At 39.2% G+C, this 24,758-nt stretch overlaps 1 protein-coding gene and 1 long non-coding RNA gene across 5 annotated transcripts in view; one reads left to right on the top strand and one right to left on the bottom strand.

Annotated features, from left to right (window-relative positions):
* The window catches only part of LOC103348253 (uncharacterized), a 173,236-nt gene that overhangs the window by 136,813 nt on the left and 11,665 nt on the right, over nucleotides 1-24,758 (top strand). Inside the window, exons 6-9 of the long non-coding RNA XR_016215928.1 lie at nucleotides 6,146-6,241; nucleotides 7,738-7,887; nucleotides 11,132-11,247; nucleotides 19,116-19,286. This is a non-coding gene — a long non-coding RNA (uncharacterized LOC103348253). The remainder of the gene's footprint in view (nucleotides 1-6,145; nucleotides 6,242-7,737; nucleotides 7,888-11,131; nucleotides 11,248-19,115; nucleotides 19,287-24,758) is intronic.
* The window catches only part of ANKEF1 (ankyrin repeat and EF-hand domain containing 1), a 32,777-nt gene continuing 18,830 nt past the window's right edge, over nucleotides 10,812-24,758 (bottom strand). For all 4 annotated transcript variants that reach the window (XM_002710975.6, XM_008256378.5, XM_089307308.1 and 1 more), the window contains 6 exons: nucleotides 23,600-23,723; nucleotides 17,302-18,124; nucleotides 15,520-15,746; nucleotides 13,818-13,981; nucleotides 12,488-12,625; nucleotides 10,812-11,319 (listed from right to left, as the gene is read on the bottom strand). In XM_002710975.6, the coding sequence (XP_002711021.3) occupies nucleotides 11,161-11,319; nucleotides 12,488-12,625; nucleotides 13,818-13,981; nucleotides 15,520-15,746; nucleotides 17,302-18,124; nucleotides 23,600-23,723 (1,635 nt within the window). In that variant the 3' untranslated portion in view covers nucleotides 10,812-11,160. The remainder of the gene's footprint in view (nucleotides 11,320-12,487; nucleotides 12,626-13,817; nucleotides 13,982-15,519; nucleotides 15,747-17,301; nucleotides 18,125-23,599; nucleotides 23,724-24,758) is intronic.

Genomic DNA, 24,758 nt, shown 5'->3' with positions numbered 1-24,758 from the left:
TTTGCAGAACAAAAAAATGAGTAAAATTTTCAAGTGTTTAACTGATTTTCTGTAGAGTTGGAATGATTTTTTTCCTTTCTGTTAATTTTCAGGTTTTTTTTGTTTGATTATAAATTCCTTTTATAAGAAAAAATTGAAGTATTAAAATGTTAAATAAGTGACATTGAAAATAAACTCCTTCTCATTAAGAAATTACTGAATTTTATCAAATCTCATTTATTGACAAGTCATTTAAGCTGTGATTCTAAGAACATATGGAAAACAATTTAATATTGATATTCATCTTTTAAAATGGGGAAATACAACTCTGGAAATTATAAAACTGAAAATTTGTTGTAGAGATTTTAGAAGCCACATATACTTGGGCTGGGAGCAGAACCTAAGTCCAGTTGTGAATTATGGGGTTGATTTTTAATGAGATATAGCTACCCACTTTTGCTGCCAAACTTATTATCCTTTAGTACATAATACACTGGAGATTAAGATCCTACAAATTCAGCAAAAGATTTACTGTAAAGTAGTCAAACTAGTGTTAGTTATAATTTATACAGGTACATATTTATCATTATAGCATGTTTGAAAAAATGGAATGAGAGAAAGAAGCCAATCTTATTTTGGAATAATATCTCTTTTAATTTTCTTCTCTAAACTCATATGTTCTGTGTTTATCATGAGTAAAAACTAAACACTTCTTCAAATGGTTAAGATTTCCTGCAAGTATATTTGGCAAGGGATGAGTCAATTATCTGCATAATGTTATCTATTGAAATGGAGAATTAGATAGGTTTTTAGCCTTTATGATTACTTTTCTGAGCAAACATGTTAAGTTCTTAGAGATTGCTACCCATCATCAATGGTCATGAGCCAAAAATATGATTTATAAACTTGATCAATATTTTCATGTATAATTAAATGTCAAAGGAGATACTTCTATGGATGACTCATATCATTCCGTCCTAGACCTGGACACCCCTCTCCCCAAGGATACCAAGATCTGAGAATGCTTAAGTCCCTTATATAAAATGCCATACCATTTGCCTGTAACCAACATATGTCCTCCTGTATATTTTATTTTTTTAAAAGATTTATTTTATTGATTTGAAAGACAGAGTTACAGAGAGAGGTAGAGACAGAGAAAAAGGTCTTCCATCCGCTGGTTTACTCCCCAGATGGCCGCAATGGCCGGAGCTGCGCCAATCTGAAGCCAGGAGAAAGGAGCTTCTTCCAGGTCTCCCATGTGGGTGCAGGGGCCCAAGGACTTGGGCCATCTTCTACTGCTTTCCCAAGCCATAGCAGAAAGCTGGATTGGAAGAGGAGCAGCTGAGACTAGAACGGGCGCCCATATGGGATGCCGGCACCTCAGGCCAGGGCTTTAACCCACTGCGCCACAGCTCCAGCCCCCCTCCGGATTTAAAGTGTACTTTAAATCACCTTAGATTACTAATAATACCCAATGCAATATAAATGTTATATAAATAGTTGTTTTATATTGTTTCGGGAATAATAAGAAGAAAAAAAGTCTGTTCAGGGCAAATGCAATTTTCTTTTTAAATGTTTTTGACTTCAGGTGGGTAGAATCATAGATGCAGAACCCATGCATAAGGAAGGCCAACTGTATAGCAATTATCTAATGTTTATTATTCTATTGTCTTTTCTATAAACCTATGAAATAATTCTATCAGTGAGGGTAGTCAGCAATCTGAAATCCTGGTTGCCTATAGCATACCATGTCCATGTCTATTGATGAAAAACTCTGAACCCTGCTGTGTACCTCCTAGGCTTACAGAGCAGCTGGCAGCAGAGGAGAGAATACTTCAGGGGGTCTCAGATTTGCAGTTAAAAGCTCCAGCTTGGAATTGGCAAACATCATTCCCACTCACAACTCATTGATCAGAAATTGTCACCTGGCATCATCCAACTACAAGGAGGAAGGCCAGGGAATGCAATCCTACTCTACATCTGGCGGGAGTGGGAAGGGGGACAGGAAATATTTGGTGAATAACACTAATCACTGGAATTGTGTGTCCCTATTTTATACACACACAAAACCACAGAATCTAAGTGAGTTCAGATTGTCAAGTCACGTAACAAAATAAGTGAAAGAACTAAGACGCTATTAAAGAACACTAAATGTGTCTTTGACAATATTTTTAAAGAAAATTCCAAGTCTACCAATTCTGTGTCATTTAGAAACAAACAAGAAAATTAGAGATTGAGTAGAGATTAGCAGTATCTTTTAGTCTCATCTTTGTGAACTCTGAAATCCTTTGGCTCTATTTACAGCTGACTAGTGCTAGAGACTGAAGTTACTGATTTTCTGCTATCAGAATTGAGTCCTTTAGGAAACTATCATGGCCCTAGGTTCTAGGTAATTCACTAGGGTGATTTTCTAAAGATTAAGAGTAACAAGACTTGCAATCACTTGGGAGATTTTGTTAGCATTGTGAAGCCAACTGACTCTCAGGAAGAGGTGATACTATCTAATCAACCTTCCTCAAAGGTGTGCATTTTTCATCAAGATGTAATATAGACGGGGCTGTTGCATCACACAATTCTCTGAGACACTTTTTATATAGAATTCTAGGTGAATGGGGCCTTTGGAGGTGTGCAATGCATTGGTAAAAATACCCCTTTCTTTTAGGAGACAAATGTTAAAGAATTTCAGCTTAGAAGTGTTCTTTCACTTTTTATGAGTAGGTGCTGGGAAGAAATACCTGATCAGTAAAGTCTTGAGGTATCTACAAACTGTATTTACACTGAGAGTTTTAGCCAATGAAATTCCTTTCTATCACTTCTTTTTCAGCATTTAACACCATATGCTTCTTAGCACTTGTCTATTTGGCATATAGACCAAATAAACAACAAATTGGCATCACATCTCCTTGGTATCCAGGAAGTAGTCTCCATCCTGGCTGCATATTAATACCATGGAATGCTTTCAAAACAGGGCTCTTACTCTATTCCCACTCAGGATCTGATTTAATTGACAGCCCATGAGCACTTTTATATAGTTCCCCAGATGGCTTTAATAGTAATGAGGATTGAGAACCACAGACTTGGGAAACATTTAAAAATATTTTAAGACAAGGTGACTATGAAGCAATTCTGTTTAGTGGAAAAGAAATATGGGAAGGCTTTAACATTGCTGTATCAAAAAAAAACCAAAAAACAAACATAAATTCTAATAGCTTTGACTCCTTAACCTAACCAGTTTGGCATCTTAACCTACTTACCACTCTTCCACAATGGCCCTTGCCAAGGCCCATACTTAGTTCCACATTGCCAAATCTATTAGACCACTGGTTCTCAACTTTTTTTCATAAGAACTCCACAGGCAGATTTAAAAATCCAGATACTAGATAATACTCAAGTGCAATTAAATCAGAACTTTTATACGTAGAGCCAACAACTTATTTTTTGAACGTTCTTTAAGTGATTCCAAAATGCAATCACAACAATGAATCACGTTTCAGTCAATATTACACTAAACTTCTCTGCCACCTTTGTAATAAACTTACTATTTGAAAGACAGAGACAAATAGTTCTATCTACCGGTTCACTCCCATCTAATTGCCTGCAACAGGCAGAGTTGGGTCAGGCTGAAGTCAGGAATCTGGAACTCACTTTGGGTCTCCCCCAAGGCTGACAGAGACCCAATTATTTGAGCCATCACTGCTGCCTCACAGGTTGTGTACTATCAGCAAGATGGAATCAGGAACTACAGCCAAGACTGACACCCACACACTCTGATATAAAATGTAGGAGTCTTAACCACCAAGCCAAACCTCCTCCTCACTTCTCAGCAACCTATGATATGGGCATCTTCTTCTACCTTGGAAAACTGTATTATTTTGGCTTTTATGACGCCACACTCTTTTGTTCTTCCCTTTCCTTCTAACTTCTCTAACATTTCATCCCTCACTCTTGTGTGTCAACTTCCCCTCTTTAGATATCTACATTATGTGGAAATTCAGCTCTAAGGGCAGAATTGTCATCTTGGTCTAGTTGACATAATTTATTCCTTGATTCTAAATATTACCAGTAGGACAAAAACTTCCAAATTTATAACACTAGGTATACTCCTTTTTTATTTTTTGAAGAATCCAAATTTTTTTAAGATTTATTTATTTATATGAGAGGTGAATTTATAGAGAGAGGGAAAGACAGTGGGAAACGTTTTTCATCCACTGGTTCACTCCCCAAATGGCCGCAAAGGCTGGATCTGGAGGCAGATCCAGGAACTTCCTTTGGGTCTCCCATGGAGGTGCACAGGCCCAAGCACTTTGGGCCATCTTCCACTGCTTTCCCAGGTCATAACAGAGAGTTGAATCAGAAGAGGAGCTGCTGGGACACAAACCAGTGCCCATACGGGATGCCATCGCCATAGATGGAGGCTTAGCCCACTCCACCACAGTGCTGGCCCCATGTGCTCCTTTTTGATGCTTTCCTCATTCTCATTGTGTGATGTGATGCCTGCCCTGCACAAGACAGAAACCTGGGAGGCATTCTCAGTACTTCCCTCCTCAGACCTCATCAAAAAATCCAGATGTTCCTCATATCCCATGTAGTCTACCTCTACAGCAATCCTGCAAATCCATTGTCTTCTCAATGCCTCCACAACTAAATCAGTCATCACTTGTGTATCACACTTTGTCCTAAACCTTATTACTTTAACATGACAATGAGTGTTTTCCATCTCATATAGTGTCTGTGGCTCAAGGATGTCGGAGTAGCTTACCTAAGATGATTGGTCACGAGTCACTAGTTAGATTGCAGTCAATTAGCCAGGGCTGCAGTCAACTGACAGTTTGACTGGAGTGGGAAAATCTGTTTCCAAGATGGCTCTCTCACATGGCTGAAGAGTTTGCTGGTTGCTAGTGGGAGACTTCAGATACTCTTCACATGGGACTTTTCATAGGGCTGTTTGAGTATCCTCAAAACATGGAAGTTGGCTGCTCCAAAGCAAGTGATCTATGAGAGTGCAAATAAAGGACTTTGTTGTCTTTCATGGTTTGCCTTTGGAAATCACACACCAACATTTTTGTGTGATTGTTGCGGTTATCCAGGTTAGCCATAATCAATATGAGAAGATGAGGACAAAATGCGGAAATCAGAAGGTGATGCTGGAGAAAGGCTGATTTGGAGACTGCCTGATAGAATAGTCAACACTCTAGACTGTGCCACAATTATTTCTCACCCAAGATAGTACAAGATGATTTCTTCATATCACTTCTAACTCTGTCCTCATGCCAACCTTTTCTGCAAAGCAGCCAGAAGTTGCTTTAATAAAGTGAATAGGATACTATCATTTCCCAGGTTGAATTCTTCTATGCATTACATGGAACTTAGGAAGAAATTCACAGTCATTACCGTTCCCTGCCCAGCTCTTCCTTTCAACCTCATCCTCAGCTCTCTTCCTCTCATCACCATCTTTACTCAAGTCTTTGCTCTGGTCTTCTTGCTCTTCACCAAGCCAGGCTCTTCCCCACTTCCAAGGCTTGGCAGATGCTGCCTCCTCGGGTATACATTTCCTCCTCCATTGCTCCCCGCAATCTGGCAGTTTCCATTCATTCTCTGCACATTAGACATGTCCTCCCTGTTAGATCCTCCCTGACTCTCACTAAAACACTGCTCAGTACTTTTTCATTATAACATTCATAACGGTGTATGCTGCTATATTTGTATTTAATTACTATGTTCCCATTATGGTGGCAAGAGACAAGAGAGCATTGCTCAATATCCTATACCAAGTGCCTACTGGAAAATAGTAGATCCTTAATATTTATTAAAAATGGACTATTTTATTAATGACTTTTAGTCTTTAAGTGAGGATTTCAGATGAGCTCTTTGCTATGGTTTGGGTATTCTGGTAATTTTTATTTTTATTTTTTACCAAAAGCTTGAAAAAGAGTAACTTTTTTTACTATTGGTTTTTAAAATAAGGTATAAAAGGTTTAAGAACATTTTTCTCCATTCAAGGTGATTTTTGTAAGCACAAAGGATGATATAGAAAACCACTAAACCAATTACTGCATTTGAATCAATAAGTACATTATTTTTGTCAGATATCTCTCAGCAAATGGCTTGGGTAATATTGTCCATTCTTGTTTTTTTAAACTGTCTTACTCACACATCTCAAATGAAGGGAAGCTGAAGACTTTATGGAACACTTCATGGAACAACGCTGTTAACGAATTCATGATGGTGCAGTTCTCTGGGTTTATGACAGAGGAAAATGAAGGTAATGTGCTCTGGGCACCTGACACATGTAGGAACGAGTACCACACAGCAAGTTCAGTGCTGTGGCACATACTTATCTGCTGATACCTGGTCTGTGACTAGAATGTTTCTTATGCTGAAAGTCATACATATCACTCTGTTTTCCAAGAAAGAAAAACTGGTATAAGTTTCTCTGTAAAGAGTGTTTAAAACTGCTTTTCCTTGCTTATTTGCAATCATTTCACTTCTTCACAATGATTGGCAATGTTTATGTCTACTGAGGCCTGGTGTGGAGTTCAAGCCAGTGGAGTAAGGGAGCCCTCCTCCCTGTCCTCATGATCATAGGCAGCTACATAGAAGAATACTGCAATGGTTCTAAATAGCTATGTTACTGGTGGCAATCAGGAGGACTAAGGAATCCATTAGGAAGAAAACAAACTATTCTCAAGAACAGATGTGGGAACTCAGGGATGAATTCGTGTTAAGAATAAACTTCTGTCTATACCAGACTATGTACTGAAAACATATATATGTTATTTTTAGCCATGCTCAATAATTAGTTTTAAAATAGTGTGAATTGAGATTACCATCTTTTCAATGTGTCAGAAACATAAGAATTAAGTGTATGAATAATTACTTTATCATATGCTGCTTAGAGCTCAAAATTCCCCCCTGGAGACCACCTATATGAGCTTGTCTACATTGTTTAGGGATGTAGAGATTGACAGCTTACCCCTGGTTTAATAAGTTTCCAGCCTAGATTTAACTACATGATTGGTGGGCATAAAAGACCTCGTAATAAATACATGTCCAGGCTCACAGTTGTCTTGATAGTGTCTAACGTGATGATGAAGTGTGTCCCATCATTGGGGGACTATGGATTGTGTGTGGAAATCTTGGATGCTTCTATAATTATGCTTTTGGTCCTGCCATATTGTATCCTCCACTGTGTTAAAACCTTATGCAAATATACACCATGGACTCTTGCAAATCTTTTGCTAATCTTCAATTCTGTAATTATCAGGTGCATGCTATGATTATTCAATTAAAACATGTCTCTTCTACCAAACTATAAACTCCATGAGGGCAGATGACATGGTTGGTTTTGCGTTCCATTTTCTCCTGATATGCTATAGTGCCTCATACATGGTAAATGAGGATCAAATCAAGGAAGCAGAGAGCATTCTGACTTCTTACAGAAGAGATGATAATACAAAGATTTGGTTGCACACGTGATGCAAGAGGCTGAGTAAGGGGGCCAAGGCACAGTGAGGCAGCTGAGAAACTACCAAGAAAGGAAGTTGCTACCCTTCCCAGGCTAAAAGGACCAAGGGAGTGGGTGGTATTGCCAGAGCCCAGGGGAGAGGTCACCTGGTAGTGGCTGGAGCTGTGGGGGAGACAGACATAGCAATTGCCTAGTGCACTGTAGAAGGTGAAGAGAGGATGAGAAACCATGTTGTCTTCTCCTCTCCTTTCTTGTTTATCTCTTTCCATTGTTTGAATCTATTTGGAAGCCAGAAGAGGCAGAAATCCGGGAAATACAACCTGAACGAGTCACTCTCTTGTGATGCACTGCAGGAAAGAACAAGGAGCAGACAGTGTTTTCATTATCTGTGCTCAATAAAGATCTGCTGAATGAATTAAGGAAACCACACCAGGCAGAACAAGGTTTGCTGATTAATTCAACACTCCAGTCAATCTAGCATTTGGCAGAATGGAAGGTTTCGATCTGTAACAGACATGCATATGTTATATGAGGAGAGCTTCAAAAAGTTTCTGGAAAATGGCATTAAAAGATAGGTAAGTGTTTTGACACAAAAATTAGAAATCTATGCAGGCTTTTTTTTCAAAATAGGAAGTTTTCATGGACTCTGAAGACCTCTTGTATAGATGAGAGGTCCTATCTGGGGCTGAAACTGGAGATATGCAATCTGCCTGCCTGCTCTCAGTTAGTGACGAGTCTATACTTAATCAGCCCTCTTTCTGGAGGACATTTTAAACATTATTTATGTATTTATTCAAAAGTCAGAGTGAGAGTGAGAGACTGGGAAAGTAACATGGCCGGCGCCGCGGCTCACTAGGCTAATCCTCCACCTAGTGGCGCCGGCACACCAGGTTCTAGTCCCGGTCCGGGAGCCAGATTCTTTCCCGGTTGCCCCTCTTCCAGGCCAGCTCTCTGCTGTGGCCAGGGAGTACAGTGGAGGATGGCCCAAGTGCTTGGGCCCTGCACCCCATGGGAGACCAGGAGAAGCAACTGGCTCCTGCCATTGGATCAGCACGGTGCGCTGGCCGCAGTGCACCAGCTGTGGTGGCCATTGGAGGGTGAACCAACGGCAAAGGAAGACCTTTCTCTCTGTCTCTCTCTCTCTCACTATCCACTCTGCCTGTCAAAAAAAAAAAAAAGTGACAGAGACTAAGATCTCTCATCCACTCGCATTCTACGAATGCCTGCAATACCATGTCTGGGCCAGACTGAATTTGGAGCTGGGAACTCAATCCAGGTTTCCCACATGAATGGCAGGGGCCCAAGTACTTTGTCCAGCTTCTTCTGTTGTCCCAGGTACACTAGCAGGGAGCTAATGGATTGGAAATGATTGGAAATGGAACAGTTGGGACTTGAACTGGTGCACAAATGGGATGCTGGTGTTACAGTCAGTGGCTTAACCAACTAGACCATATTGCTGGCCCCCCAACTTAAGACTTTTACATTTAAACATCTATATGAATTATGGTGAGCCAAATATGTTTAAACCATAGCAGCTAGGTTATAATACCTAGTGACTCAGTTAAGCACCAATCTTAGGTTTGCTGTCAAAGAATTGTCTAGATGCAATTACATCTGTAATGAGTTGATTTTATGTAAAAAAGATAGTTCCCAATGATCTGGGTGGGCCTGATTTTATCCAATGCTTTAACAAAAGTAGAAATTTTGACAACTGCAATATGGTTATGTAAAAGAATGTCCTTGCTCTTAAGATGTGCATACTGAAGGATTTAAGGGAGAATGGAGGTTTCCCTGAAGAAATTCTGCCTGTGTACTTCAGGGATAGTTCCTGCTCAGGAGCTTTCTGTTTACACCTCCTGACAGCTTATGCTACAGACTTAGGATTTGCCAACCATCCCCCTCAATCATGGACTCCAACTCCTTACAATAAATCCATCTTTGTATCTATCTAGATATGTATCTATCATTGATCTCTATCATCTATCCTCTACCCACCTATCCATTCATCCATTCTTCCATCCATCTATACATCTATCCATCCATCCATCCATCCATCCATCCAACTGGTCCTAATTCTCAGGCAAAATTCTCATATACATCCTTTCTACACACAGGTCCAATCCCAGTAGGCACTCATGAGGTTTCATGGTGGGTCCTTTTTTTATTATTATTTTTATATTTGACAGATAGAGTTATACAGTGAGAGAGAGAGAGAGACAGAGAGAGAAAGGTCTTCCTTCCATTGGTTCACCCCTCAAAGGGCCACTACGGCCAGAGCTACGCCAATCCAAAGCCAGGAGCCAGGTGCTTCCTCCTGGTATCCCACATGGATGCAGGCGCCCAAGCACTTGGGCCATCCTCCACTGCCTTCCTGGGCCACAGCAGAGCGCTGGACTGGAAGAGGAGCAACCGGGACTAGAACCCGGCGCCCATATGGATGCTGGCACTGCTAGGTGGAGGGTTTGCCAAGTGAGCCATGGCACCGGCACCTCATGGTGGGTCTTTTAAAATCTCATTTTTTTCCTGCCCTTAACATACTTGTCTTAAAGGAAAGTTACATATAATATCTAGTCATTTTCATATTTTCTTTCAGGTATCATGAAATTTTGTCCAAAGTAGTAGCTACTGTACGAATGCACTTAAACCACCTCTCAAATGCAGAAGACAAGGACAAATTCTCCAGGCTGGGGAATGTTTATTTTGTAATTAACAGAAAGTAAGGGATTATATTTTCAGAGTTTTTTGCCAGGAGACTTAATCACAATACTGTAGGTTTTTTTGTTTGTTTGTTTGTTTTGTTTTTTTTTTTGTTTTTTCCCAGTTTGGGCTCTTTCAGAAGCAACCTTGAGACCAGGATTTAGGTATATTTGGAAGGTAATCTCAACAAAGAGGAGGAAGAGGTGGGGAAAATGAGACAGAGAAGGAGGAGGGGGAAAATGAGACAAGGAAGGGAAAGTGACAATGGAGGGTATGTTGTGAAGTAGATTATCACTGTGGGAAACATCAGCATACTCCAACTGGACACTGTAGGAGTCAGGGAGAGTGTGCCTGCACTTCACAAAATTTCCACGAGAAGGGTGAAGGAGCTGGGGTATTAATACACTGAATCTGTTCAATGACTGGCTTAGAATTGCCTATAAAGCAATGCAAACTCACAGGCACTTCTGCCCTGCTGTACAAATCTCTAGCAGCTCTCTGGAATGTGGAAGTCAGACCTGAGAGTACTATAATTCCATTGCGGAGGGGAGGTGGATGGAGTGCAGACACCATAGAGGTGCTAACATTTTACTTGACCCAAGATTTCTAAGACACATCATTTGTAATGGCATTGAGAAAAAAACTCCCTCCTAGAAAGATTAAGCACTGCTTCTCTTTCCTAATATTTAATTGTTTTCATGAATTTCATATTTAATAAGACTAGTAGTATCTTCATAGTATTTTTGACAGTAACATTTATAACTCACATGACTGTATCCAACTATATTCTTAAAGCACAGTGGGGGAATTCAGCCAGAATGATCTGCCATTCATTGCAAAATGAAATACATCATCTGTCAATAGCTCAGAATATGCACAGTTATTAAAGGAAAAGGAAATATTTGGTAACACTTTTTTAATGTATGGATTGCTTTGACTTTGATGGTAATAGCTGCTTTCTCTACATTTTCTTTCTTTTGGGCCTCAAAGCATTTACTCCAAAAAGGAACTGTTGCAACTTAGGTCTTCAAGGCAGCTTCTAATGCCCGAGCTTTCTCTGTGATGTTCTTCTGAAAAGGCATCATGAAATCTTCGAAGTCTACCTCGTAAGTAAACCTCTCCCGCTGTAGCTCCCTCTTCCTGATCAGCTCTGTTGTGGTGGCTTCAGGACTCCAAATCTGAAACAAATAGTGAAACCCAGAGCACAATGAGTATACAGCCTACAAATATGCCAGCATCCAGGTCAATTTCATTCCATAGTTTTAACTTAAAACTATCAAATTTGCTTCTAAATGCACTGAAACTCCCCTTCGCCCTTACATTTCATCAGCGATTATCTTAGCATCACTATTTCTTTCTTTTTTTTTTTCAGGCAGAGTGGACAGTGAGAGAGAGACAGAGAGAAAGGTCTTCCTTTTCCATTGGTTCACCTCCCAGTGGCAGCTGCAGCCAGCGCACTGTGGCAGGCGCACCATGCCGATCTGAAGGCAGGAGCCAGGTACTTATCCTGGTCTCCCATGGGATGCAGGGCCCAAGCACTTGGGCCATCCTCCACTGCACTACCTGGCCACAGCAGAGAGCTGGCCTGGAAGAGGAGCAACCGGGACAGAATCCGGCGCCCCAACTGGGACTAGAACCCGGTGTGCCGGCACCGCAAGGCAGAGGATTAGCCTATTGAGCTGTGGCACTGGCCAGCATCACTACTTCTGATGCTGACTATCTGGAATATTCTTTCTATTACATTTCTCTGGCCAGTACCCTCAGGCCAGCTGCTGTTCACTTTTAGGATGTTGAAACCGGGAAGTAAAGGAATTAGAAGGTCATCTGAGTTTACTACCTTTGTGTCTTATGTTGAAGTAAAACATACTTTCATAATAGAAGGCAGGAAGAACTGCTTACTCAGCAAGTTTGGAAGGGCACTAGAAAGACAACTCTTTTCCTCAAAAAGACATCTCCAACCTCATTAATTGGAGATATTTTAGGAGACTCAATAAATCCAGTCTTGGCTTTAGTTAAATTTCTAAGTGAAAGGAAGGGTTGGGTCTGGGAAATACCAAGAAAAATGCATCTAGAACTTGGTGACAAAATGGCTGTAGGGAATGCTGTTAACCGAAGAAGCCTTCAGTCTTTCAAGAAAAATTCAAATGTCAATATCAAAATGGGAATAAGATGTTGAGAGCTAACATTGAACTGATTTGAAAGTATCAAGACCTGGCAAAAGGACACTTACAAATAGTAACTATGAAAGATAAACTTTGGGCTTTGGATGAATGGCATAATAAAATCATTTGCAAAATGATAGGATGAGCTCCTACAGTGCTGTGAAGATATTTCCATTGTGCTTACCCTTCGTGGAACAAATGTGATATCCACTTTCTTGGTATAACCACTGGTAATCAATGAATTGAGATAAACCACATTATCCTTACGCATTTTCTTTTCCTCTGATATGGCTGGTACAGCATAAATGGATGAAAGTTGTTCCTGAAAACAAGACAAAAAGTAAAATACAAAAACCTACAGTTACCATCTCACATTATTTGTTTTTGTACGTCTTATTCTGAAGTCAGAAAAAAAACTCTAAACACGTTACTATTTAAGTTGTAAGTTTAGGCAAAATAGACTATTATTATAACTTTGGATAGGAAGATATTAGTTTGCTTGTTTTAACTCTACTTATTTAGTAGTATCAGTGACGGGTCACATAAATGTTCAGGTATTCATCCTCAACCCATGGTTATTCATTGATCAGGGGAATGGAATCCTACTATAATTGTAATAGTGTACATAGTATTTAGCCAATTAATCTGCCTTCATCTCCTTTCACTCCAATGTTCTCCATGTTTATAATGCTCTCCTTTATCTAAATCCCTTCACCCTAGCCACTTCCTACCATCTATGTCCCCTCAACCCTTTTCGAACTGACAGCATTAAAGTGTTTCCTTGTCCTATGTCTGCCAAGAATCTCCTGTGAATTTTCCGCTTCTCTAAAGGAAGAGTCCAGCCTAGAAATGAACTTACGGCTTCCCTGGTAAGGGAGAAGTCTTGATGTCACAGTAATCTCCACAGGCAATGGCCTCAACCTTCCATTGGTAGTTTAGTTTAAAGAAACCTAAACTACTCTGGATTACGAGAACAGTCAACTTGATGTATCGTCAACCTGACAACTCAACACACCAGAATGGTCAACTCAAGTCATTTCTCAAGATATCTAACTTATAACTAATTTCATATCCCAGAGTTCAATAGAGCTGGGCATGGGGGAGGTAGACAGTGAAAGATTATGAGACCAAAATGAAGGGAAACCATGCTTAATTCATTCCCCATGAGGGCTACCCTTCTTCCATGTTTGAGCTATCTCACCAAATCTGTATAACTTAAGAATATACACAAATCCAATTCAGTTATTTTTCAATATCTTAATTGTACTTGGTCAAATCAACTTGGCTTTTGTGTGTATTCTGTTTATAATGAGCACTTACTATACTCTATAGTAGCAGGAATTTTTTGGTAGATATTTAAGAGTATTATATAATCATGCTGAAAGTATGCATTGCATATGATTTTGCCTGTGTTGTATAATAATATAATGATATATAAATACTGATGGTGGCCACCACCACTAAATTTTTTAAAGAATTCCAATGACAAATGAGTATTCAACCTCTTTTCTTACCTCTTCTTTCTTAATTTCAACACCTTCAGTCTTTGGTTTAGGAGGTGGTTTGCCTTTCACTTTTTGATTTTCTGCTGGTTTTGGCAAATTATCTAGCTTTTCTTTAATCAGGCCAATGATTCTATAATCAGCATATGCCTTTGCAACATCCATAGCACTATGTCCTGTTTCAGATATAAACATAAATTCAGTTACAGTAAACAGGTTAACGATAGCAATGTAGAAAAACAAAACCTCAACATATCATCTGTAAGCATTTCAGAGTGGTTACTGAAGCAAATGATGAGTATAAGTTCACAGAACCTATGGTGAGCCCAACTGTAGACCCCCATGATTTAAAATGCCACTTCATAGTGTGAAAACAAATTATTTCCTAATATCTTGACTGTGTTTCTTAAAAAGTAGATAGGAAATACTAATAATGTACATTTTAAATATCCAATTGATGGTCTGCTCCCCACATTGCATTAGAGTGATAATTTTATATCATTCTCCTTCTCCCTTCCATAACGCAGCAATGAAAATTCAAACAGGCCTGGAGAAGCTGGTAGTCACAGGTGTGCAAGTCAGATGGCTGGGCATTATGTCACCTGTAACACCATGAGGCAGGCCTAGTGCAATTCGACCTGTGATTCAGAGGCAGACTGAAGCAGCCAGAAGTATAATGACCCCTCAGAGCCAAAGAAAGTAATGGATTCCCACACAAGGAAACAACACCTTCAAACAAGGAGCTCAAACATTCATTCAAATGAAATATTATTCTTCCCATGTGGTATTTATGACCCACATAAGTAGCCCATTGTTTACGTCCTAGTCAAGGAATCCCTTTGCACAGTTTTAAGAGGAATCCAAAATCTGCAGTCTTTAAACTATGCAGTTAGGAATTAATAGTTGTAACAGTGTGATAACTCAAAGTGTGCAAACAGGTGCAAGGCCAGAAACTAATAGATACACACAATGAAGTAACTCCAGAAATTCAGCATTCAGAAAACTGCATTCCAATGTAACAATAAATTCCTGTTCTTTGAATCTAATGATTAAAAAAAGTTTGGGTTTTTATTTTATATTCATTTTCCATTCCATTTTTGCAGTAAATCACTTTTTGTTGTACTTTACAAAAGCATCAATCAGCATCAGATTTCAAACATGAAGAACTAGCCCTTCAACACTAGGGATTTGGGAAGCCCAGGACTATAAGACAGACATCATGCATTTGACTCAGGCCTGTGCAAAGAACCCAGGAGAAAATGTGGTCCTTCAAGGACACAATCAGAAGGGATTTGGAATCTAATGTATCTTCTCCTGTTCTAACACTAGCTATCAACAATTTTTTTTTTTTTTTTTGGACAGGCAGAGTGGACAGTGAGAGAAAGAGAGAGACAGAGAGAAAGGTCTTCCTTTTCCGTTGGTTCACCCCACCCTGGCCGCTGCAGCCGGTTCGCTGTGGCTGGTGCACTGCACTGATCCGAAGCCAGGAGCCAGGTGCTTCTCCTGGTCTCCCATGCAGGTGCAGGGCCCAAGCACTTGGGCCATCCTCCACTGACCTCCTGGGCCACAGCAGAGAGCTAGACTGGAAGAGGAGCAACCGGGACAGAATCCGGCGCCCCTACGGGGACTAGAACCCAGGGTGCTGGTGCCGCAGGTGGAGGATTAGCCTATTGAGCCACGGCGCCCACCAGCTATCAACAATTTGAACACATACCTTTTCTATTTTCTAGCTGGAATTTAGCACCAATGTCAAGTAGATATTTCACAGTATCCAGTCTACAGCTTTCAATGGCTCTACTTAAAGGAGTCGAGTTGTTGATGGATACAGCATCCACTAAAGCTCCAGACTTAATCAGAAGCTCAACAATGTCTTGTTGGCCGGCATGGCATGCAAAATGAAGTGGAGTCCATAGAAAATTATCTGTTGCATTAACATTAGCCCTACGAAATAAGATAGATAGATACACTAAAAATATGGGTTGTTCCAAGCATGGTAAGCTAAAACGCAAAGACTTAATACAGTTTCCTTAAGTTGTTTAAACCACAGGTGCTCTGAGTAATGTTAGTGGGATAGTGTTTTCCGAAACTACTTTATTCTGCTTTATTTAACAGTTTAGAATTTCTTCATGTATACACATAATTTAGCTTTAAAAAGCACTTAGATACAAGGAATTAGCATTTTTGCAAAGATTAAAATAAAAAAGGAAAAATCCTGAATCCAATAAAGATAAAAGCTAGCAGGAAATATACAAGTTATATTATTTCATCTTGTGTCTACTTTCTCTGCATGTTATACATTTTTAAATGAGCTTTCATCATTAAAATTCTAAGCAGTACAATGTATTATTTAAAGTTATGGTCATTTATAGAAACTCAGTGTCTCAAAGTTCAAATTCTCCTTAGTTGCTTTGTACCTCTCTTGATAATAAACAAATTTGTATCTTTCTTTGACATCAAAAGTTATAGTACTATTAATATCTTAAGGGTACAATTACTAACCTCATGTTTTACATATTTTAGTTCACTAAATCAACACATTTCGAGATGAGTCTCATTAGAATTCTCACATAAATGAGAAAAGCAAGACACAAGAAGGTTAAAAAATAAAAACCTTGCCACAGCTTAGACAACTACGGTAGAAGAAGGAAAGTAAACCTTAGTAACTGCTTTAGTTAAAAAGTTAAATAAAAATGTCATGTTTTGATATTTTAATATTTACAAATGAATTGAAGAAAAGACTACCCCCTGTGCACCCAAACTCTAGTCATTATGGCCAAGATCCCACTTGTCTGAATAGGTTGGGATCCCCATAAATAAAAGAGGCAGGTTAAAAAGCAACTTCACACCATCTAGGTAAAGCTCTGAGACCAATCCAAGATGTCCTGCCATTGACAGAAAGCTGCTGACGCCCAATCAGCAAACTCTTTCTACCCCATAAGAAAAATGCTTTGGCTTTTTGGGCCTGTGTTATGGGACAGCATATTAAGCTGCTGCTTGTTATGCCAGCGTCCAATACTGGAGCGCCAGTTTGAGTACCAGTTGCTGCACTTCTTATCCAGCTTCCTGTTAGGTGCCTGGGAAGGCAGTGAAAGAGGAGCCCAAACACTTGAGTCTCTGCCAATCCATGTGGAAGACCCTGATGGAGTTTCTGGCTTCTGGCTTTGGCCGGGCCCAATCTTGGCTCTTGTGGCCACTTAGGAAGAAACCAGCAGATGGAAGACATCCCTCATTCTCCCTTTTCTGTGCCTTTTAAATACATCAATATATAAATCTTTAAAAATCCTTTTTGGGACATTTTGCACATAATTGTTGTTGGCAAACTGTGCACATGCAATCCTGTGCCCCATTCGCCTGGTTTTCTCTGTAAGATCATGGATTTCAATGATGAAGCGCTTTCCTGTACCGCTAAAATCCTCGAGCTAGATGTCTGTTGAAGACTTCCTTTTACTTGCTGTGTGAAGACCTGAGAAAATGCAAACCTCATCCAAACACATACCCCTTTTCCAGAAGAAACTTGACCACATCTATGTTTCCGCTTGCACAAGCCGTCATGAGTGGCGTTTTGTAATAATTATCCTTCATGTCCACAGGAATTCCTAATTCAAAAGCTTTTTTCAGAGAAGCCAGGTCTCCTGCCTTGGTGATAAAATTAATATTTGAAAACGTCTTTGCTGGATCGTCAATGTACCAAGCGGAGTCATCCTGAATGGGATGTTCAGGTGGATGATCTCTATTAAACCGACTGTAATCAGTTACATTCTGGTAGGTTTCAATCATGTAATACGGTGGTCCACCGTCTGGCCGCCGTGGAAATTCAGACTCGGGTATGATGCAAATTGGGAGAGGTAAAACAAACTTGCCTTTCCTTCCCTTCCGGCCCATCCCTCGTTTCCTTTTCTTAGGCCCAAAAGCTCCCAAGACAAAGGACTTGCTTAAATATCTGGTTCCTTTAAAGAATTCATTAATGTTGACCCCTCCTCCACGGGATTTTTCGTGCAGCTGAGCTACAGAAGCCAGCTGTTCTGAGCTTGCGAAATCCTGCCTCTCCTCCAGCACCAAGACAAAGTCCTCTTTGGTGACTGTCCCATCACCACGGTCCACAAAGGAGAAACCTTCCCGAAGGAAAGTCTCATGCTCTATGGACCAGTCGTGCAGCCTGAGGGCCCAAAGAGGATTAGGATTTTTGACTCCTGGCTTGGCCAGTTTATTAGCCATTCGCTCTGCTCGGCGTATCTCCTTGCTTGCTGCTTTGAAGCCGCCGTCCTTGGCCACAGCCCTGGGTGTTTTATGTTCTAAATTCTTCCATTTCAGGTCACATCCTAAAACATGAAGCATTGTTATTAGGAATGATACCAAGACATCTGCACAGCTCTAAAAATGACATTCATGCAACTGCTTTCTTAACTTTGAGTGATTAGTCAAAACTTTGTCCTCAAATTTTTCAAAAGAAGAGCTACAAATGGCCATCAAACACATGAAAAAAAATCCTCAGTATCATTAGCCAGCAATGGGGTGCAAATTAAAACCCCAATAAGGTATCATCCCTCTCCAGTTAGAATGGCTGTTGTCAAAAAGACAGAAAATAACAAAAGTTGGCAAAGCTGTAGAGAAAAAGGGTATCCTACTACACTTTTGGTGGGAATGACAATTAGTACAACTATTATGGAAAGCAGTGCGGAGGTTCCTCAAAAAACCAAAAATGGGTCTGCCATGTGGCACAGCTATCCTACTTCTGGGAATATGTCTGAAGGAAAAGAAGTCAGCATATATGAACAAGATACCTAAATTCCCACGTTCATTGCAGTGGCACTCACAACAACAAAGATATGCAACCAACCCAGATGTCCATCAGTGGATGAAGAAATCAAATGTGGTATATACAGACAATGGAATATTACTCAGCTGTAAAAAAGTGTTGAATCCCGGCATTTACAACAATGTGGATGGGAATGGAGATCATTATACTATGTGAAATAAGTCACAGAAATACAAATACCACATGTTTTCTCTTATATGTGGAGGTTAAAAATGTTGTCTTCATTGAGTTTTGTCCCTTTCATAATAACACCTTCTTTCTTCACTTTATTATATTAATATATCCTCCCTATTTTGTGTGCATTTCCCTGGTATATATTTAACTCTTAAAGTTTCCAAATTAAAAGAGTTAACTATCCACTTGGTCACAAACATGATGCATAGTGATTAGCAAAAAAAAAAATTTGTTTCCATATTATGCTGTTATGCATATGAAGATAAACTTATTGAGCTATGATAATTACAAACTTAAGCTGTGATTTTTTTTCCCATGAGCTTCACTTAGGTGAATTCTGAAGAAGATTATATCTGCCCACAAAGGAATAGGAATTTATCCCTATATGAAAACTGAAACCATGTGGATACTTGTTTAAGCACACTCACACCAACAGAAAAAGAGCAAGGATATATTTGAACACAGACATAAGCTGGATTTAAGCAGTTTTGGTAAGACCTTGCATGATGAATGATACCTCATTGTTACTGAATGATGTAGATTATAAATTTGTGTATAATCTTAAGCAATATTTTATCTATATTCTTCACTAAACTAATGTAATTTGTACTATTGTGCTGCTTTGTGGTAAGGTCATGTGATCCACATTGACAGAGGAAAAACTAATTTGGTAATCAAATCTGAGGACTGCAATATTATATTTGTATATAATATTTGTATGCAAGTTACACATTAAAATTCATTTCCCTTTTGGTCCATTAAAATGATGAAAACATTTGTAAAATTCTCCAAAGAAATAAGCTTTTTGGAATGTATCAGAGAATCTAGTGTAACCTAGAAGGCTGTGTTATCTGTGGTGTTAAGATATTAAAAATTCATTACATGTACAAATAAGTAATTAGGCCTATGAAGATAGTCTTTCTAGAAGACGGCAACATTGTTTAGGCAACATCACAACAAAAAGTACTGAAATCCAATCAGTATCTCTAGCAACCAAAGGATATAGGAAGCTATATGCAAAAATAAAACATGCTCCTGTAATACCTGAAAATCTTACTCCATGCCATGAAATTTCTTGCCATGCTGGGCACTATAGGATTCATGACGTTATACCATTTTTGTGTGTTTGACAGAAGAAAAAAGATACATGGAAACCTCCTCAAAATAATCACTAATATTTTCAGGATTAATATTTTCTTTGATATTCTCAAAAATTAATTTTTATACTAAGGTTGATAATTTTATTAATGATAGAAAACTCAAAAGGGTACTGAGGCAATGCAGATTCTACAATTTCTGTATTGGACACTTAAGAGTAATGACTTAATGGGAGAAACCCTGAGAGTGGTCTCAACAATGAAGTTCCAGCACACAGTAGCAATTCCATAGTGCAATGCCATAGCCATTCAGGGTACACTGTTTCCACTTAGCTGTCCTCTGGATCCCTGTGTCTGGGTGTTTCATGTACCCCCTTCTCATGTCACTTCTATGTCGCCCCAGCAGGAAGGACCACAGGATTTTAAACCTGCTGTAGCTTGCTGTCTTCCACTTTGTTTCCTCCTAATTAGAAACCTTTCTGTGGACAAAAGACTTGCCTCATCTCAGCCGAGACATCTGAAGGCAATTCTCCTTTTCACTTGGGACTCTGTCTCCTCCTTTACATCTACAGTTGACCTCCCTCGTCCAAGAAAATATTTGAAAAGAAAATTGCATCTATGTACAGACTTTTTTCTTGTCATTATTCCCTAAGCAATATGATGACTTACAAATCATTTACACTGCATTAGCTATCATAAGTCATCCAGACATATCTGAAGTGCACAGGAGGATGTGCGTAGGTTCTACCCAAATGTTACACTATTTTATATAAGATGCTTGAGCATCCTCAGATTTTTATATTCATATCAACATTGGAACTGAACCCTCCCACCCCAGACACCGAAGCCTCATTCATCCTCCATGCTAAAGATACCCAGCTTTCAGCTGGCTGAGATCCAAGGAGCCAAAGACCCCTGAGGAGGAGAACTCTCATGAGGGGCTTCAGAACGACATCCTCAAATTCTCCCCCTCCCCCTTGGGTATGCTTCTCACACTGCTCACATTACAGGGAGCTGTAAATTGTGCCAGTGGCCAAAAGAGAAGCATATTGAGAATATTTTAATTTTAAATTTATTTTTACTTTATTTGAAATACAGAGAGACAGTAAGAGAAAGACAGAAGATAGAGAGATCTTTCATCCACTCGTTTGTTCCCCAAATGCTTGTAACAACCAGGATTGGGTGAGGCCAAAGCAGAGAGCCCAGAACTCAGTCCAGGTCTCCCATGTGGCGGCAGGGGTCCCAGTACTTGAGCCATCACCTGCTGCTTCCTTGGGTGCACATTAGCAGGAAGCTGGATTGGAACTGGAGCTGGGACTTGAGCCAAGACACTATGATGAGGGATGCAGGCATCCCAAGTGGCGTTTTCACCACTGTACCAAACACTTGCCCCAAGATATTTCCACATGGGAAAGGAATCCATCTAGAACAAATGCTCTAGAATTAAGTACAGAAAAGACTAAATGCATGGAGTTTATTCAGAAATGAGCACAGCATTACCAAAGGTTTCTTGCTGCTCCAATTGCCTTAGATCTAAGATTCTGAAACTGGAAATAAAGCACTTCTGCTGCGGAACTGGGTTACCCACACAGGGATCTGATGACGTGGTTATGCTCCCAAATATGCCATGGAATTCAGAACATTTTCAGACATTTGCTTTAGAAATGTAGTCTTCTGGTTGTTCCAGGAAGTTCAACCCTTTCTATTGAGCCCTGGCCCTCTGCTTCTCATTGGGCTTTCTGTGACTATCTCAGGTACACATAAACGATAGAAAGTCTATGTAGAGATACTTGTGTTAAAATGAAAAAATCATCATGTGAGAGCTGAAGGAGCTGTCTCAACCTGGGAAGATGTTTGGATTTCAGAAATATACAAGGGTAACAAGGAATACATGAAATACCATAATAATAATAAGCTGCTGATAGTGACAGATTTGAAAATAAGACTAAGACAATTTTAAATGAATAAAAATTACATTTTACCTCTTTTTCTTTCCTCGTTTGTTAAAAAAAAAGTTTATTATTGGTGGGGATGCAGAAAGAAAGTATTAACTTATAAAAATAAAAATGGATCGGGGGCCAGCACTGTGGCATACCAGGTTAAAGCCCCAGTGTGCAGTACTGGCATCCCATATGGGCACTGGTTCGAGTCCCAGCTGCTCCACTTCCGATCCAACTCTCTGCTATGGCCTGGGAAAGCAGTGGAAGATGGCCCAAGTCCTGGGGTCCCTGCACCTGTGTGGTAGACCCGAAAGAAGCTCCTGGCTCCTGGCTTCAGATCGGCACAGCTCTGACCATTGCAGTTATCTGGAGAGTGAACCAGTGGATGGAAGACCTTTCTCTCTCTCTGCCTCTGCCTCTCTAAATAAATCAATCTTAAAAAAAAAAAAAAAAAAAAAAAAAAAAACTCCTCTGAGGAACCAGAGAATAAGTGCATTTTTTAAAAATGGATCAGGTACTACACTGCTAGTTATATGGACATATGGTTTTATTTTATTTTAATGTGAATGGTTACAGTCTAGGATCTTTAGGTACGAGTGTCATCTCAAATTCTGTGCTTTTAGAGAAGACTGAAAACAAATCACTTTCTTTGCTCTGTCACAGAGTTGTTGGACTCTTTGTTTATTTCTCATAAATTAGAAATACATATTTTTCCATAAAATACAGTTCCGTCTCTAACAAAGAGTAAAAAAAATTAGCATGGAATTAACAACAAGTTAATCCAGATCTTTAAATTAATTAGCTAATATTTTCATTTTAAGGAACCCATTAAGCTGTAGATAGTTCAGCTTATATTCCTAAATTAAGTTACATAAAAGTCTCAGAAAAATCTAAAATAATGTTGCTTACATTTCAAATTTTCCATGAAAATTTTCATTTTATTAAGTGTTTCCCTCTAAAATATTTCCCATGATAATTTCAAATTATCCAGAAAATGTATCTGTTTAATATAACAGAACACTCTTTAAAAAATAAAACAAGAGGCCAGCGCTGTGATGCAGCGGGTTAACGCCCCGGCCTAAAATGTTGGCATCCCATATGGGTGCCGGTTCGAGACCTGGCTGCTCCACTTCTGATCCAGCTCTCTGCTATGACCTGGGAAAGCAGCAGAAGATGGCCCAAGTCCTTGGGCCCCTGAACCCATGTAGGGGACCCGGAGGAGGCTCCTGGCTCCTGGCTTCAGATCGGCACAGCTACTGCAGCCAACTGGGGAGTGAACCATTGGATGGAACACCTGTCTCTCTCTCTCTCTCTCTCTCTCTCTTTCTCTGCCTCCTCTGTCTGTATAACTCGTTCAAATAAATAAATAAATAAATATTTTTTTAAAAATAAATAAATAAAACAAAATTCAGCCTAAAGGAAATGATTTTTAGTGTTTATCATTCCTTAAATTGATGTAGGCATTTTTAAAATGAAGAAGTTAATTATAAGCATTTTAAGAATTAGTTTACTCAAGAACAATCTCCTTTCAGTTTCTAACAGCCTAAGTATTATGGATAAATGGATTTTCAATACTTTAATGACCAGATTCATGATTTAACAGAAAGAAGTATAAAAAAAATGTCAAATTTACTTTCTACACCAGAGTGAGGTTTTGCTATTGAAAAAGATAAGCAGCTGACAAGTTACAGACCCGTATTCTCAGCTCAGCTACAACATGGGTAAATTATAAACACTTTTAAGCCCAGAATTGCTATGCAATTTTACCTCGCTGAGCTATATATTTACAGCAATCTGCAAAACCACCCATAGCTGCATAATGAAGTGGTGTGTTGCCATTCATTGCAATCAGCCCCAGGTCTGCATTGTAGGCAAAAAGAAGCTTCAGTATCTGCAAAATAAATAATGCATATTGGCAAGCAATAAGAAACAAATGAGAAAAGGTACTTAGAGCTGCTTGGTTCAACATACTACCTACTAGACACACGTGGCTACTGAAAATTAAAATTGAAATGAATTAAATTAAAAGAATTCAAAATTTAGATCCTTAGTTTCACTAGCCACATTTAAAATACTGAAAAAGACACATGTAGCTACTATATTGTACCATATTGTACAACTCGTTTTCATCATCACCCAAAATTCTATCAAACAGCAATGGTCTAGAGTATAGAAAACTCTATTCTCACCAGAGAACTATCATTTTGGTAAGTGTAGGCAATTTAAGAAAGTATCAAAATATGGCAAACAACATAAGAGGAGCAAATTCTTTACCAAATGTGGCTTCTATTGTTAGGTATGATATTATTGTATGGAAGAGAGAAAGTAAAGTGAGAAAGTAAAGTGCTAGAAGTTGAAGAAAATTGAGTAATGAAATTTTAAATTCAGAATTTAAAAAATAAGATAGCACTAATTCTTATTTTGCTTGTCACTTTACCAGATATCCTTTGCTAAAGATATGTCCAGATAATCAGAATAAAATTCAAGCTTAAAATTCAAGTAGAACATGAGATGCACACAAATACCAAGGAGAAAAATGTATGGTGGAACTGATCTCCCACAACCGGATCATAGCCATACTTTGAGAATCCTAATACATAATGGAGGCATAGACTAGGACAGTCCCCGTTGGCAGAAATTCTAAGTAGCATATTACCAGTAATATTATCAGCAATATAAATGAATATTTAAACAAATTGATACAACTAAACAAAGAGCTGGAATATGTTTAAAAAGATTCAATTTTAGACTTCTGAAGAATTTGTCTAGAAACAATATAGTAACTCAGAAAAACTGTCTTAGTCTATCCTATACAAAATATGTAAAGTTTTTTGAGAAAATAGTTTCAGCAACAAATTTCAAAGCAAAGGAGGCTGGCGCTGTGGTACAGTGGGTAAAACCACCACCTGCAGTGCCAGCATGCCAT

Source organism: Oryctolagus cuniculus, chromosome 11 (genome assembly GCF_051225735.1).
Source record: "Oryctolagus cuniculus isolate XC-2025 breed Fujian yellow rabbit chromosome 11, ASM5122573v1, whole genome shotgun sequence".
Lineage (NCBI taxonomy): Eukaryota > Metazoa > Chordata > Mammalia > Lagomorpha > Leporidae > Oryctolagus > Oryctolagus cuniculus.
This window is presented reverse-complemented; position numbering and strand designations above follow the sequence as displayed.